Source organism: Lepisosteus oculatus, chromosome 2 (genome assembly GCF_040954835.1).
Source record: "Lepisosteus oculatus isolate fLepOcu1 chromosome 2, fLepOcu1.hap2, whole genome shotgun sequence".
In the NCBI taxonomy this organism is placed as follows: domain Eukaryota; kingdom Metazoa; phylum Chordata; class Actinopteri; order Semionotiformes; family Lepisosteidae; genus Lepisosteus; species Lepisosteus oculatus.
Genome location: NC_090697.1, coordinates 57573912 through 57590246, shown reverse-complemented (window position 1 = coordinate 57590246; position 16335 = coordinate 57573912). Strand labels below are relative to the sequence as shown.

General features: G+C 35.2%; 1 protein-coding gene across 1 annotated transcript in view; it reads right to left on the bottom strand.

Annotated features, from left to right (window-relative positions):
- Positions 1-16335, bottom strand: part of LOC102698389 (exostosin-1-like) — a 396583-nt gene that overhangs the window by 58623 nt on the left and 321625 nt on the right. Inside the window, exons 6-7 of the mRNA XM_006625674.3 lie at positions 13908-14040; positions 2074-2192 (exon numbers count right to left, since the gene is read on the bottom strand). Of these exons, the coding sequence (XP_006625737.1) occupies positions 2074-2192; positions 13908-14040 (252 nt within the window). The remainder of the gene's footprint in view (positions 1-2073; positions 2193-13907; positions 14041-16335) is intronic.

Sequence of the window (16335 nt, the reverse complement as noted above, 5' to 3'; positions counted from 1 at the left end):
AAATTGGCCTCTTCACTTACAGGAGAAGAAGCATGAGGCTTATTATCTTCATCATTGTACAGATAAAAATACTGTATACAGCTCACTGAGCAGCCATAAGAAACTTTTCAGAAATTACTTGACACTTTCTAATTACTGTCTTCATTTGCTGTTCCTTGCATACAAATGGCCGTATGGTAGAAGAAGAAAGCAACTTTGGAAAATACTGTACAAGGATATTTCAATAAGTAATTCATCTCGACATGTGGACGATGGGCTATAAATTTGTTCTTGTTACAACATGTTGAGGCAGTTGGGCAGTTGACATAAATTAACAGCTCTGTCAGTTGCGAGCTCTTGAGTGACACCATGTTTTTCATTATTGGAATAGTACTGTACATGTTAAATGAATGATTAAATTAGTACATCCATAAAAGATCCATTAAATGTTGGACAATTCATCACATTAAATCTGTCTGCCTTATAAAAGCTAATTTATACAAGAATATTATCCAGCCATTTCTTGGAAGAATCCAGGGTGTCATCTTCAACAACATGACTGAGTGCTTGTTTCATACTCCCACAACCCAGTGTGTAATGAATTGCCTCCTGTTCTCAGTTTAAATGCACTGTGATGGGTTTTCCACTTGTGCTGGCTGGTTTTAAAAAAGCATGCTGGATTGACTTTATCAATATCTTTGAGGATTTTGAAAATTTGTAAGATGTCCCATTGTAGTGTTCTCTGTTCAATATACAAAACCATCCCTTTTAGCCTATCAGTGTAGGAAATTCATTTCAACTCAGTATTGTATTTGGTTGCTCTTTTCTGGACTGATTCCAGAACACCATTGTACGTAGAGCATTGTGCAATTGTAACATAACTATAATTGATTTACATTCCTGAATATGCCTTTAACAGTACATACATTATTATGCTGTACTACATTTGTACTATATATACTGAAGTACAGTATATGTTTCAGCCTTTACATAAACACCTAAATCTTTCTTATCTTTAATAAATTCCGGCTCACTATCTCTTAGAATCTAATATAGTTCTAATTGCCTTTATTAGAACGCATAAAGAACTAACTTCTTAATATATGCAAGGTTTCCATAAACTGGCATGTATTAGTAAGACTAAGTGGTATAGAATTTCTTGGTTTTGTCATATTTTATATGGATGAGTACTACAGTACATTAGCAATTCTTCAGTCAGTGAGTATAACATGTGTCTTGACAGACTGCTGAAAGAGTTTTGTTAGTGGCCTTTGAATAGCATCTCTTTCCTTGAGTATAATTGGTAGTACACCATAAGGTTATGGAGCTTTTAGTAGTGGCAATACATTTTAATACAGCACATACACTATTAATATGGAATTCTATTTTTCCTCAGCTTGAGGCAAGGTGTCTGTTCCTTTCTTGGTAAACACCTACAGTAAGTGAAATATTAATTTAATACATTTCATTTATATTTTTACATTTCTTTTTTAGCTTGTGTTTTCAGTTCATTGTACTCTCTTTCTTTCAACTGTAACTTATTTTTAGTGCTTTTTCTTGCCTATTATATATACTGTTTATACAGTAACATTTTTAAAAAGTAATTTGTTTAATGTTGTGGGTCACAACTTTCCTGACTTAGATTTTTTTGCTGATGGGATATACTGTATCTGTTTTGTGCTCTTTAAGCTTTTGCCACCCACCTTGTACTAATTTATATGCTGTCCCATTTTTTAATCTTCATTTCATTCATTCACAGTCTATCTTCCTGAAATTGTAAACCTTTGTTTAGGACTTGTGGAGTTCCAAAGTATTTTTTCAAGGCATACCATATTGTACCATATTCAATTACTGTGTTGGGCAGAGTGAACTTTGCATGATTCCTCCATGTCCACACGTTTTGATGGAAATGGAATGCAATGACGTGAAATCTGTCCATGCTTCATGCCAAAATCCCTATAAAAATTAAATAAGCTTAATTCCAATGAAAATAAATCGCTGTGTTGCTGAAGGTGTTCATCCAGTGTCTGGTACAGCGATCTTTATTTTCACGCATATTTACCAATTATGCCATCATATACTGTACCACCTTACCTGAGCGCAGTATTTGGATTTGGCAACAGCAATGATCAGTTTGACAATAGGCTGTGACTGTGACTGAAGAGGGGTTACAGCCTGGATTACAGCTGTGAACTCTTGGGATGGACTTTTACCTGAAACATACAAATACAGGAATTTAAATAATGAATATTCACTTTTACAATCATTTTACCAGAATAATTCAACCACACTTAACCCTTAAACTCTCCTGTAAACTCTTAAGTGTTCATTTGTGAAAAGAAAAAAAAAACCTTTGTCAAATAAAACAAGTATGTCAGATAAATACTGTACAGTATATCATACTAAACTGAAAGAAAACAGTCTAAACATCTAAATCATGAAATCCCAAATAGACTTTGAAAACTAGAGTATAAACTCTTCTGAGACACCATATTCCCATTCAGGAATCTTCAAATGACTGTTTACTCTTCAGTACCAGAAGTGACTTTTTCCATAAACAACAGTTTCTCACTTTGTATTTCATATTCAAAATCTTACAGCTACAGTATATGCATTTTATTAAACAAAGAACATTAAGATTATTATGAATACAATTTATGAATCTCTACAGCCTATAGCAACAAGCAAACTAAAGAAAATGATCCCTCCATGAGCACTGACATTTACAGAAGGTACTGCAAACCGCTTTATAGAGGTATATGTGTTACAATTTGCAACAGCTGTCCAGTATTTTGTTTTTATTACAGAGACTGACCTCTGGGAAGACTAATGAAAATGTTTGTGAATTGCCACCTAAAGAAGAAAGTTTGTCTCCACATTTATTTTAGAAAACTGTGACGATAAAGTTGAAGCATTCGTCATGCAGAGATACAATAACTGACTTAACTTTTTAACCACAGTTTGACAAATCAAACTTCAACTCAAATATGTATACTAAGCATTAAAAGACACATCCCTTACAAATGAAAATTGCTTTTTTTTATAGTAGCCACACTAATATTTTATTAAACATATATGACATAGGTAAATCCATAATGCTTATTCACACTTGTCAACAACAAGGTCAATCGGCAGATGGTCAACTGTGAAATGCACAAGCTAGCAGTGTGTGTGTATCGGTGGTGGAAGCAATAAAAATTGTACATCCATGATACACCAGTTTGCAGATGATATCTTGTGGGATTCGATCCCATTCCTCTCATAGAACCTGGACAAGAATGTACCTGTTCACTGGTCTCTGAGCCCTGCATCCCACAAATCACCCCAGCCCACTCCATGGATATTCAATGGGAATCAAATCTGGCAAGTAGGGTGCCAATGGCATAGATGTCACATTATCATTTTGCAAGGAAGTCACTGTTACGTGAGCAGGACATGCCGGACGTGCAGGATGTGTTCTTCTAGATTGTTGTCACATCAGCAGGACCCCTCAGAAAGACGGCAAGTGATGTCCATAGATTTGAACAATGAAGAACCATGTTACATCAGGTTGCCATCAATCTCTACAAATGGAATTCTGTAGTGACAGCTCAGGCTGTCACAATTTGATGTATAGAGATTGCTGGCTGTGAACTGTCACCAGGTAGAAAAAGTTAGTCCAGTCTCTACCATACCAATGGCACAAAGGTGTTTTCTCTTGATAATTTCCATTCTGAGTTCTTCTTTCTAGATTTTCAATGTATTAAATCACTTCATTATAGTGCACAAATTAATGCTCTCACTAACGTAATGACTTACAGTACTGCTTATGCAACAGTGATACAGATACAGTATACCATAGTATGGATAGTGCACAGTAGTCACCTCAATCTACAAGACACTCTAGCTTTGTAGCTGACGTAACCACATACTGTAGCAATTTTAAGAGTGCTTGAACTGTTTCCTCTTGCATCACATTTTTTATACCTCCCAGAACTACCCATGCACCAACAGACCAGACAAAGCAGTAATCCTACATTACTGCCATTTTTTAATTTCTAGCACTTACAACATTCACCACTGTCTGCCTGACACTCACAACACATGACACAAAACATAAGGATACGTGCACAAAACAATGTCCCAAAGGAGCAGTCCAGCATTGCCATTCTCCAAAAAAACAGCTCCGGTCTGTGACCTGGCATCTTCCACAGTGAAGAAAGAGAAGAAACTCTGTCTAGTTCTTTGATTATCTTAGACATCCTCTACATTTCCAGACATCTCACACAATGTGGTCCCTTACGCTCCCCCTGAGCATTCCCAAACTGCTCCCTGCTCCTTGAGAAAGTCACTGTCTTTCTCAATTCTGCTGTCAGCTCTCCTGATTTATTAAGTTCCTTCCTGGACAGGGCTCAAGGGTTGTTATGAATGGTGGATGTGAGAATTGTCCTTGTGATGTCTTGGGTGTAGGCAGAGCTAATGGATCTAGGATAATTACTAAACTGACTCTATGCAGATCCCCTCTGCCTCAGGTCTGATCTACACTGGCTCAGTACCACCACACATCTCAACATGACATCTTTTACTGTATAGTAATTGACTGGCATCTGAGTAAACAGTGCATCTATAATGTTTAATGAATTGAAATAATTGCAAAAACATTTAACTGATTTACAATTTTTTATTAAAATATATTTTTCTAAAAATTACACAATACATGCTTAAAAGGAGTGATCAGTTTCTTTTGATTGTCAGAATAAATAAAACTTTTAAAAAAAGGTTAATTGGTAAGTGCAGCAATTTTATACATTATGCAACATTTCCAGTCAGTCTGGTACTCTGGATCAATTGCTATGCATGAAAACTTTAGACATTAGGTTAAAGGATAATCCACAGATCTATCCTGTCTTAGCAAAATGCTAAGATGTCTTGAAAAGCATTGATATTTATTGATTGAAAACCTCTAAACCTGGCCAGCAAGGTTAATACTCCCCAGAGGGAGAGCACTGTCAAAAAGGTGGGACAAGCAAGCAAATCATTTGAGAGTTCACACAGAGAAGACTTCATTAAAATTGACAAGACAGAGACAATTTACTTTTCTGAAAACCTTTAAAATACAACTCTCAATATGAGAGGCATTTTGAAGGATTCCAGAAGCTGCAACTGCAAAAATGGCAATCCAGCAGGATGTTGTCAGACACAAATGTCATAATTATCGCCATGTTACTGAGAAATACAGTAGCTCCGTACAACTGTAATTTACAAGCCCAAATATCCTCTTGTGTTCTGAGAAGACAGCTTTACTTCAGTAGCTACTTTGAAACACTTTTAAACAAATAAGATCTGAAGTCTTTCATTGATTGAGTGGCATGGGAGATATAGTGTTTACATGATCAAAAACAGGAGACTTAAACTGAAAATACTTGTTTCAACAAAATATTCATACTAGCCATGACAGAGCCCCCGGAATGAAAAAGCAAAAATCTTTCATGGTTTCCATAAAATGCCTTTAATATGCAAATGTGCAGCAATAATGTCATGATGGTCAATGTAGCATCCAAATCATATCCTCAGTTATGCTCACTTTACTCAATATCCTTCATCTGATCACATTTATGCAAAAAATAGACTGTTCCATATAAACAAGTAAAAATAAACAAGTCTTTAAGCTATTATAGGATGGGAATTCTTTGTATGAATCCCCAATCTGTCACATAATTCCTAAAATCCCTAGATTGGACTAAACTTGTGTGCAATCAATGGTCTTAAAATCATTTAAAAATTGTAAATGAAGTCCAGGTGTTTTATGTTAATGTTGTTTCCTTTTGTTTTCAGAATAGTCTGCAAAATAAAATTGCAACCTAAAATTGTATTGATTTTTTATGTAAGGAAAGGAGTAAACTTTCTCAGTGCTCTACCATACTAAAGCAACATAGTATAAAAATAGATACTATATGTATTCTATATAAGTCATTTATCACAAAGACTACTGGCCACAAGGATCACTGTTTGAGGGGCATTGTGGAGACGAAGAAATTTACCAAATAATTCCAATACAGAGGAGAGAAACAAATACAAAGTATTGTATTCACTTTCATACCTTCTGCACCAATGCTTTTTATTAAATCCAATAGATTAGATGTGCCATTTTTTTTCATGAACATAGAACATGATTCAAATGTAGTTTAATTATGATGAAGAATGCAATTTTGGCAAACACCGGAAACCAAGACTACCCCAAAGTTTCCAATCTGAAAAGGCTAAGACCTAGAGAAGACTTTGACCACATTTTACTGGCAGACTTTGAGCCTTGTCAGTTCATTAGCTGAATGTAACTCAGGATCTGAGTTTAATGAGCTAAATATATCGAAGGTTCTTCTATTCCTGATGAACAATCACAATATGCACATAGAGGAGAAAGAAAAACGTAATTGGTGTTTTCATATTCTTAAATGTAAGATAAGCAAATACTGTGCTTCTTCAGCTAAAAATAATTGAGATGCTATAAGGTGTCATAATGTCAATTGACTTCTGTAAAATTGGTCCTGCTGTGAGGTGTAAGCCCTGGAACGGACTGGCATTTCAGCCAGCTAGGGTATACCCTAGCTTGCTCCTATCATTTCCTGGGATATGCTCTGGACCACTGTGACCCGAAATTCGATGATGAATATGACAACAACAACAACAACAACAACAACAATAATAATAATAATAATAATAATAATAATAATAATAATAATAATAATAATAATAATAATTATTATTATTATTATTATTATTATTATTATTATTATTATTATTAATTTAATACATGGATTAAGTACACTTCTTCTTTTAATTGAACTTAAAACTTTTAAGCTTTATTAAAGTTTGACATGATGTTGCATGTTTTAACTTTCATGCATTTGTCAATCCATCTTAATTGTCCATGGGAAATTTGGATTTAAAGATGCAGACTAAATAACCTTGACACAGGCACTTGATAATTAAAATGATGCAGCTCTACAAAATTATGTCTGATCATATTAACATTAATTAAACACTCATTTTAGCACATTTTCACAGTCTGTAGTGCATCTTTTGTTCTCCTGTACTGTCTTGGCCATCATTTACAAAATAGACAAGAATCTACAAGGCCGCAAACATATTGAAAACAATAAGCACGTTATTTTTGTAATGAATGTGATACTGTAGGTGGAGCTAAAAAGATCTAATCACAAAGACAAATGAAGTGAATGATTGCTGTACATTTGTGTAGAACTATCACTGGTAAACGTAATCTGAAAACACATTATCACAGGCCATTTCACTCCCTGAGCATCACACAGAGAAATGATTCTTTGACAAATTCCCCATTCTAAACTGAGGCTGAATACAGAACATTGAAGCCAATGAATTAAGAATGAACACTTAATCTGTAATATCACTTTCAATATGGAAATACATTTTACAGATGAAGAGTTCCCTAGAGATCATTTTACAAGCTCCTAAGGTCACTCATTTTTTTTTGCTAGCTGATTCTGAAAGGGTTGAAATTAAGCTTGGTTCAAAACTTTACTCATCTCAATCAGTAGCTCCAGAAATGTATTGGTTTCTAAGATAAAGACTAACTTTTACATTACATTACAACAGTTACTGTACATTATCAATGGGATGAGCTCTACAGAAAATTGAATTGTTGTATTCAATGCATATAAAGCATGATTTCAGAATAAGAACAATATAACTGGCTGTAAAAAAGCATTTCTATTTACTTTTTTAAGCTTAACTCAAAAATTAAATACAAACAAGTAATAACAACAATTGACTAAGTATCGTGATTGGGCAGTAGCAGAGTTCCACGTCGGTCATAGACATTTGTTGTGAAAGCTATAGTAGTCTGAAGATTAATATTTTTACTTAACTGAGATCCAAATTTGTTTAACTGAGCTTCAGAGTGTTAATAAGTTAACAGGAATATTGAATATTATCAGGCCCCAAGCAGCTGACCAGTAAAGGTACCCCTTCTGTGTGCAGGTTGGATTACACAGTCCAAATGTTTCCAGTTTAAGTGTTGGTTATGTCATTAACACATTTCTCAAATGGTAGCATACAGTTGTTTGAGTCTCCCTGGAAATGGGCGGGTTCGGTCACTCACACTTGTCTGGCTTTTTGCAGAACAATGGTTACTAACCCCATTGGGGTGACTGAGACATCAGTGTGAGATGGGCCACTCTTTCAGCTTTTGCTTCGTCTCCTCTAATGTCTGCCTTACACCATCTTCATTTTCTGTATACCTGACGTTTGTCAGCAGCTCCCCTTATGTGTCCTTTGTAGTCAGCGGTGCATTCTGCACTGGCCGCATTCACAATGTGTCAGCAGCAATATAGAACATGAGACTCTGCATTCTGCTCTGATTTTTATGTTTCAAGCTTATTTTTGGCAGTTCCACGTACCACTAGTTTCCTTGCACTGTCGATCAAAAGAAGTGCATGACCAGAGGTCATGGGCCAAGTAAACAGTGAGGTGTCATACCATGTCTCAGATCCTGAATGCTTACAGTATTTCAAGAAGAGATTTCAAAGGTGGGTGGTACAGTGGTACAGTGGTTAGCATTGCTGCCTGGCAGCACTGGGGTCATGGTTACAATTCATGGGGTGCTATATGCATGGAGTTTGTATGTTCTCTCCATGTTCATGTGGATTTTGTATTTTTTTCCCCCACATTCCAAAGACTTGATGGTAGATTAACTGGCTTTTGAGAAAACCTACCGTGGTGTGAACATGTGCTTGTCTATTTCTGTGTGATCCCAGCACTGGACTGGTTGCTTGTCAGGATAGGTTTTGGCTATCAGTGCTTGTCAGTTATGGTTAAAGTGGTTAGAAAATGGATGGATGGATTTCAAAGATAAATGACCTAAATGTTACTGTCGAAGTGAAGAAGTACAAAACGAACTCTATAACCTCAGGAACCCTTCATATACAGTAATATAACAAAAATATGTTGTGTGAATCCACTGCCAGCACACAGCGTAAGTGCTGTATTTCATAAACTACTGTATGTGATAGTAATACAGAGACATTCACATATAATTTAGTTAATGACAGACTATAATATTCTATATTGTACAGTTATTGAATATGCGTGGTTATGCAGCTTCATTAGCATCAGTTTTGGATGACATAAATGGCAAAGAAGTTGAGGTATCCATGTTATTGTGCAATAGGCAGCAGAACAGGATACTTCAGAGATGCAAAAAAGAGCGCAAAAGAGTAAAATAACTGTCGACTCCAAGAGTTTACAGAAAACAGACAAGATTGGTAATTGATTCAAATTAGACAACCCATACTTTATTAATGGTATATTATAGTTGCACATAATTAAGATACGGTACAAGCAAATGTTTAAAACAGCAACAAAAACATTTAGGGGGGAAAATGAATAAAACCTATGATTGAGAGAAAGCTCAAGTAAATAATTCAAATAGAATTAAACTTTTTGATATATAATTTTTTTTACAAATTTTAAATGTAAAATATAACTAAAATTGAGTGTAGAATGCAATTGCCATTTTGGCAACTAAATCCTTAAGTAGTAGTGCTCTTTATACACTGATACACAGCAGGGGAAAATACAGATTCATACATTTATTGGCTGCTGGTAAAGAACTGCTACTAGGAAGCTTGTGCTTAATAACATGCTTTGTTCTCACTGTTTGCCAGGAAGATAAAAAATATACATTAGTCACCATAGATGTTTTGTTCAAATGGTGTAAGAGGGCCTGTGTCATAACAAGAAGGCACTAACAGCATCATAATACATCAATATCAATTCCTGACAGGAAAGACAAGGTGGAATTGCTTTTTCACTCAATAGCTGACAATCACAATTAGGTTTTTCTCAGCACAGGCTTTTGAACAAATTTAATCGTCTGCTACGATGCTAGAATATATAAGACTCTCCCTTTGTTGTTTTTTTTGGTTCGAGAACTAACACAGTCTTCAAACCGTATCCAGTTCCTGCTTTGTGTTGGTGAAATGTTCTATGCACATCCCATGAATTATAAAATAAATTCCAAATAAATAGTGAATGATTATACCCATCAGAGAGCTGCATATCAATAGTGAACCACTGACGTTCTCCGTAGAATGTAGGCAGTCACATCCAGGTTCATAATTCACATGAACTTTTACCAATATTGTTATACTGTGTGATCTCCTTCACTGTCTCTTACAGAAAAGAATACAACAAACACAAGTATCTCTTTGTGGTTTCATAAAAATGTTGAAATGCTTTAGTACAGCAGAGACACAAATTAAAGAAATTGTTTCCCTTTTTAACTTACTGGTATTACTGAACACGTCTACTATTTCTAAGCAACAGCAAACAAGGAATAAACAAAAGACAATTACAAATAATCTACATAAGCATATCTAATTTATTTACATTTTTAGATCAAAATAATGGAAAAATACAGTACATCATCTAAAATGTATATGTTAGAATGTGGTTTTGAAGCATCAAAAATGAAGCAGAAGCAAATAAAATTGGAAACTGTAATATGATTTACTGTATTTATGTAAACAGATAAACAATGTTCAGAGTATGATATAAAGAATAGAAACTTGAAAAAGTAAAACTATCCGGTGTTCATCGAAAGAATTATCCATTTTCATTCCTCCATCCATTTATCCAATACAGTATTGAGAGGGAATCAGAGCCTATCCCAGCAAGCAATGCATGGATAGATGGGATGCCAGTCAATCACAGAAATAGTTTGTGTGCACCTATGTCTGTATGTGCCCTGCGATGGACTGGTGTCCCATCCAGGATGTATCCTGCCTTGTGCCCTTTGCTTGTCAGGATAGGATCCAGTTTCCCTGCAATCCTGGTTCACAGGGCACAGACAGACACAATCATGCTCACACTCAAACCACTGCCAATTTACCATCCAGTACGTCTTTGGACAGTGGAAGGAGACCCATCTAGATATGAGGAGAAAGTTCAAACCCTACACAGTACTGTAGCACCCCAGGAATAAAACCCAGGGCTTCAGTGCTGTGAACCAGCAATGCTAACCACTGTGCTACTGTGCCACCTATCCATTTTCATCACCCACTGAATTATCCTCTGCATAATGCTGTGGGGGATCAGAATGTTCCAATATCTGATGGGACTGTGCAGTATATGATCTTACAGCCTTCTGATTACAAAAGCAGATGGGTTAGAAGAAGCTTCTAGGCTAGGCACATATACAGTATAGTACCATATTATACAATATCCATTACATTACAGCAAAGCCAAGTAACCTGATGTAGATGCCCAAGCATGCTTTTTTCCCTCCATCTTGTAATCAAGTGTTCTGTTCTAGGTCCATTATCTCTGTTAAAGGTGCTCGTTTTAATATAGCTGGGGATTGCCCTTCCATACAGTATATCCATAAAAAAGCTGCTTTTCCCTGGAAAGGGGCAAACCAACCCAGAGGCTATCCTGGAAATACAGGGCCCAAGGAGCAACCACACCCTGGATGTGTCACCACGGCAGAAATGAAGGATACATGGTCACCTTATATAGTATATCCTGAGGAGAGGGGACTGAGGGAGAGCATCACATTCTTATGATATAGAGGCTGCGGCCTTTAACCTGGTGCTAGTGATATCCCATTCTGTTATGACTGCTCTTCGAAGTGAAAGGGAAGTGTTTTTTTTTTTTACTTTAACTTCAATAAATATCTGTAAGGTTTAAAATTTAGATTGTATCAGCTACCATTCCTTTCAAGGTTTATTGTAGGAAGGAAATGTAGATGCCTGAACATATTTCTTGGAATTTTTCATATTTAAAAGAAATGTAAAGCAGCTTTTCTGTAACAATAATCACTTAGATGAAATGGTACTTTGTTACAATACTAATATACTGTACAGTGATGGATCTCCTCTTCTGTCTTGGATGAGCTGCCAGCACTCTGAATAGATCTGGAGTCAGCTCAGTTTTATTAAATGCTTTAATAAAATTGTATTATTATTATTGTAATGCGAGTGGGCTAAGTATTTCTATTTAAGAGCATTAAATAATGTAATGTTGCAAACCATTCCTGTTATGATCATGTGACTTTTAGTTACTTTAGGTTTAACTTTAGGTTTAATGAAGCAATGGTTCAGGGTTCTGAAAACAATGTACTGTAGAATTTTAAATTTTCATGCTGCTTATTTAAGTAAACTATTCTTTTTTTATTTTAGCTAGTTTTAAAGTGACACCTACACAAATTACAGGATCAGTGGAATCACTTGCAAGATGTCAGCTTCCATTCACCGCAGCAGAGATATGCTGTGAAAGGCTGTCTTGTGTAACTTGCAACTTTTAGATGAACTCCTGTAGGGACATCAGTGTGAACAGAAGAAACTAATATAAAATTGAGTTATCTTAAGGTTCAAATGGAGGTCAATCTCCCTCATTCTCTCTCCAAATACTGTTTGGTTGGTGCTACATTGTGCATGGTACAACAGAAAAAAATATGCCTGTACTTAGTCAGTGAAGGACTTAGAATTCATCTTGGGAATGTCAAATAACTGGAGGGAAACAGACTTAATAGATATTGTTTTTTATCTCCACATATTATCTTCGTAAGTTATTCAGATATTGAGTTTGTATTGTATTGTTTGTATTATTTTAATTCAAAAATGAAAAACATCTAGGTCATTTTATTGTACAAAATACCTTGTGTTCATTGCAGCATTATGTGGACATACAGTATGTTGTCATCTGGGAATTGCAGTGTGCTGAAGAGAGCCAGTTGATCAAACATGATTAAGATGCCTAGTGTACATTATTATCAGAGGTGTTTTGAATCTAATATGGTTAACAGGAAATTTAGGTCTGTGAACTATTAAAACTTGGACTCAAGAAGAAGTACTGGTATGCAAAATGTCAGAAGTCATTTGAGTACCGAATGAGATTAATTTAAAAATTCCAAAGATAGCAAGCCCCTTTATGTAATATCAGAATTTCTCATTTGTAACTGTGTTATTTTGTCTATTAAAAGCTGATTTGAGAACCTTATCAAATCAGTGATACAGAGAATCTGGTCTTTCTTTTTGTTTTGAAGCGAAAGGTAAATTCATTGGATGTTTAATTAAAGCTTTCTATTTCTGTTTTCATTTCATTTGTGTTCATACACTGTGCTCTTATGCAGATCATGATGAAGTGAAAAAATGTTTTTGGTGTTTTTATACTGTTACAGTATTTGTGACATCAAAAAGGGAAGGGTCTTCAAGAACATTTTCCCTGTTCACTTCATGTTATTTGTATGGGTTTAGCTATTTTTGTTAATTAAGACACTACCATACAGGTAGTGACAACAACACAACACAGGAGCTTATTCAGAATATAAGCACTATGTACTATATATTCAATAAGCGAAATTACACTGCAACCTCAGTTACATTTTTTAGTTTATCATTTTGGTTGATCTTACCTGCCCTCCTTGTTCCCAGGTGTACAAGTAGGTGGGACACTACAACACTTTTTTAATAAGCAGAATTATATTTGGATCTCGTAGACCTTCTTAATTAGATTGCTGTAACCTGACTGATAGATCTTTTGGTCATTCTATATACAATAGTACTTAAGACTTAACAGTATAACATGGTTTTATTCTAAACTGAGGAAATTACATTTGTAAAGCTTTTTATTCAAGCAGAAAAAGTCTGACTAGTGTCAGGGAAAGATGGCAAATTACAAGTAAAGAGCAGATCCACGGGGTATCTCAGAAATCTAATGATCATTTAATAATAAATGAGAAGCAAAGTTTTTGGATCTTTCAAAGAACATTTTTTCTATTCTCAAATAAGAGTAAAACCTCATGCCTTAGTCATTCATGCCCCGTGGCTGTTCATGTTCAACCCAATTACATTCAACATGCAGGATTTGTAATGTAAAGCTGTATCACAAAGAATAAACATTTTGCTACTTACCCAGCACTGAATAATAAAATGGAAACTCTGCTGAACTTGTAGAAAACTGTGGTAAAATGTACAGGCCACCAGGCAGGGAATTCCACATCAATTTATTTCTTGATATGTGAGAAGAGATTCGATCTTGGATTATCTGACAAAAGAACAAGGGAAGAAAAGAGGAATGGGGTGAAAAAGTGTCCATCCTCGCAATGGTGAATATTACCAACATAGACGGAAGTCGTGCTCAGTTGCGTCTTGTAGACAGCGATAACGGAATTGCTTTCCATTCCCTGAGAATCTCAGAGGTGTGAATGAGCTCTATTAACCACGTTCTCAATGGATTTAACAGGTCTGTAGATAAGAATATTGTGCCATGAATAGCTTCAAAGGCACTTTCTAAATGTAAACATAAATAACCAATAACATATTACTAACATTGCCAGCAGCAAGCTAAACAAATCCTTTTATGGTAGCAATGCTGAAGGAGCTCCACAAATTAATCTGCCATACATTTGACAAAACTTTCAATTTTATGTTGCCTGATGGTTTATTATACTGTGTTTTTAAATATTATTATAATGATAAGATGAGGGAATGAAGTTAAATTAAGGAGAACATATAAAGCATTTATATATGACAACACGCACAGAGAGTTTTCAGCTTTAGACAGGACGGTCATCCAGTGAAGGTCCATAGACTAAGGGTCACTTTAGAAAAGCCAATCAAACCAAGCAAGCACTTTAATAATGTTAAGATGTTCTTTTTAAAACACAGATATACTGTATGTCCACTTCCATGGGCAAAGAAATTAACAATCTACAGAAAAACAGCTGTCTGGGGCTGCTGATTGTATCTGCATACAGTATATACATTTAGAATCTTGTTTTTTCTCTGCTGCCTGAGAGAGTTAACTAATGTTCATTTCAAGAATATACTGTATGTAACATAACTACTGTGTATACAAAACAAAATAATTAAAATGTTAGGATCATTGAATCTTTTGTTTAAAATTGCAAATTTGTCAGACACTCCATTTGTAGATAATTATTCATATGAATAGAGAACATAAATTTGTAATGGCTCTTACTTATGTTAATTGTTTGTGTAATAGGGAGATATCAAAACATTTTGAGCCATAAAGATTTTTGGCTATTCAGCAACTGGTAAAACATTGCTTCAGAATTACGTGTCATTTTGCACAATAAATAATTTTATGACTAAATTCCACAAAAATATTGCACTTAGAAAATACAGGCACAATCAGGGAACTTGCACTTAGAGAAATCCTTTATTTTGAGAGATGTTTACATAATTTCTAAGTGTGTAAAGCAATAGGTTTTATGTATTAGATGTTGTTGCACCAGATTACTATATTTGCAATTGTATATATTTCAAATGTTATACTGTTCTGCTGTAAATAATTTGAAGAATACTGTAAGTATAAAATTGTATACTGTCCATGACAGTATCTACAAAACAGTACTAATGCCACCCCTGGCTTGCAACCTGCATTAGCAGTAAGGTTATGGCCAAGTGGAGAATTTATTGCTTAAGGAAGATTATTTTATTTTTTTTCTTCCTGGGAATAAACCCAGGAACTGGTTAACTCTTCTCCTTAGGCTTCTCAGCCAGCTCCTTTGGATAGGTTCAGTGATAGGGCCCTAACAATCTAATAACTGGTATGACCTTGGCATTCCAATGCCCAAACTAGGCTAAAGTACCTGTACCTTTTTATATTTTATATAAAAATCAAATGGACTCTGTTCAGTCTGCAGTTCTAAGAGGAATGCACATGTGAATGTTACCCATCATAAATCCATAGATGGGGAATAACATATCCATAAACCACATAACTGGTCCAGTTCCCTGTCCTCATGTACTGTATTAAAAGAGTCAGCTGTGTCTATGCTGTTGCTGTGCTTCAAAGCTGCAGGTTCTGATTAGACTTATGGGGCAGAGTTAATTAGAATATCTTCTGGTGCTCAATGTCAGATTCAGTTATTTTCCAGATTCAAGTTTGTACTACTGTATATTGGTCTAATGTGTACCTACGTACTTGTTGAAGCTACTGTATGCCTGTATTCCAAACAGAATTTTAATTGCAAAAGAGCCAACTTTTGAGCATCTTAATAGAAACAAATCTAAAATTATATATTCAGAGCAAATGGTCAATTTAGGAACAAAAAATAAGACAGTTTTTCAGTCGTCAGCTCATTATATGCAACAGGATCTTGTGCTTAAGCTGTTTTCAAGGGGAAAACTAAATCCACTCAAAGATCTAAATCCAATGAAACTGGCATTAGTGCCCAAGTGCCTTTTGATCTATACAAAGAATTATGCCATATTTATAGCTTGCCTGAAAAGCTGCTTCCCAGGGGAGCAATTAGAGTGCTTCGTTTTGCCCCCTTTTTCTCATTCTGCAGGTAAAATTATGTGTTTAGTGCAT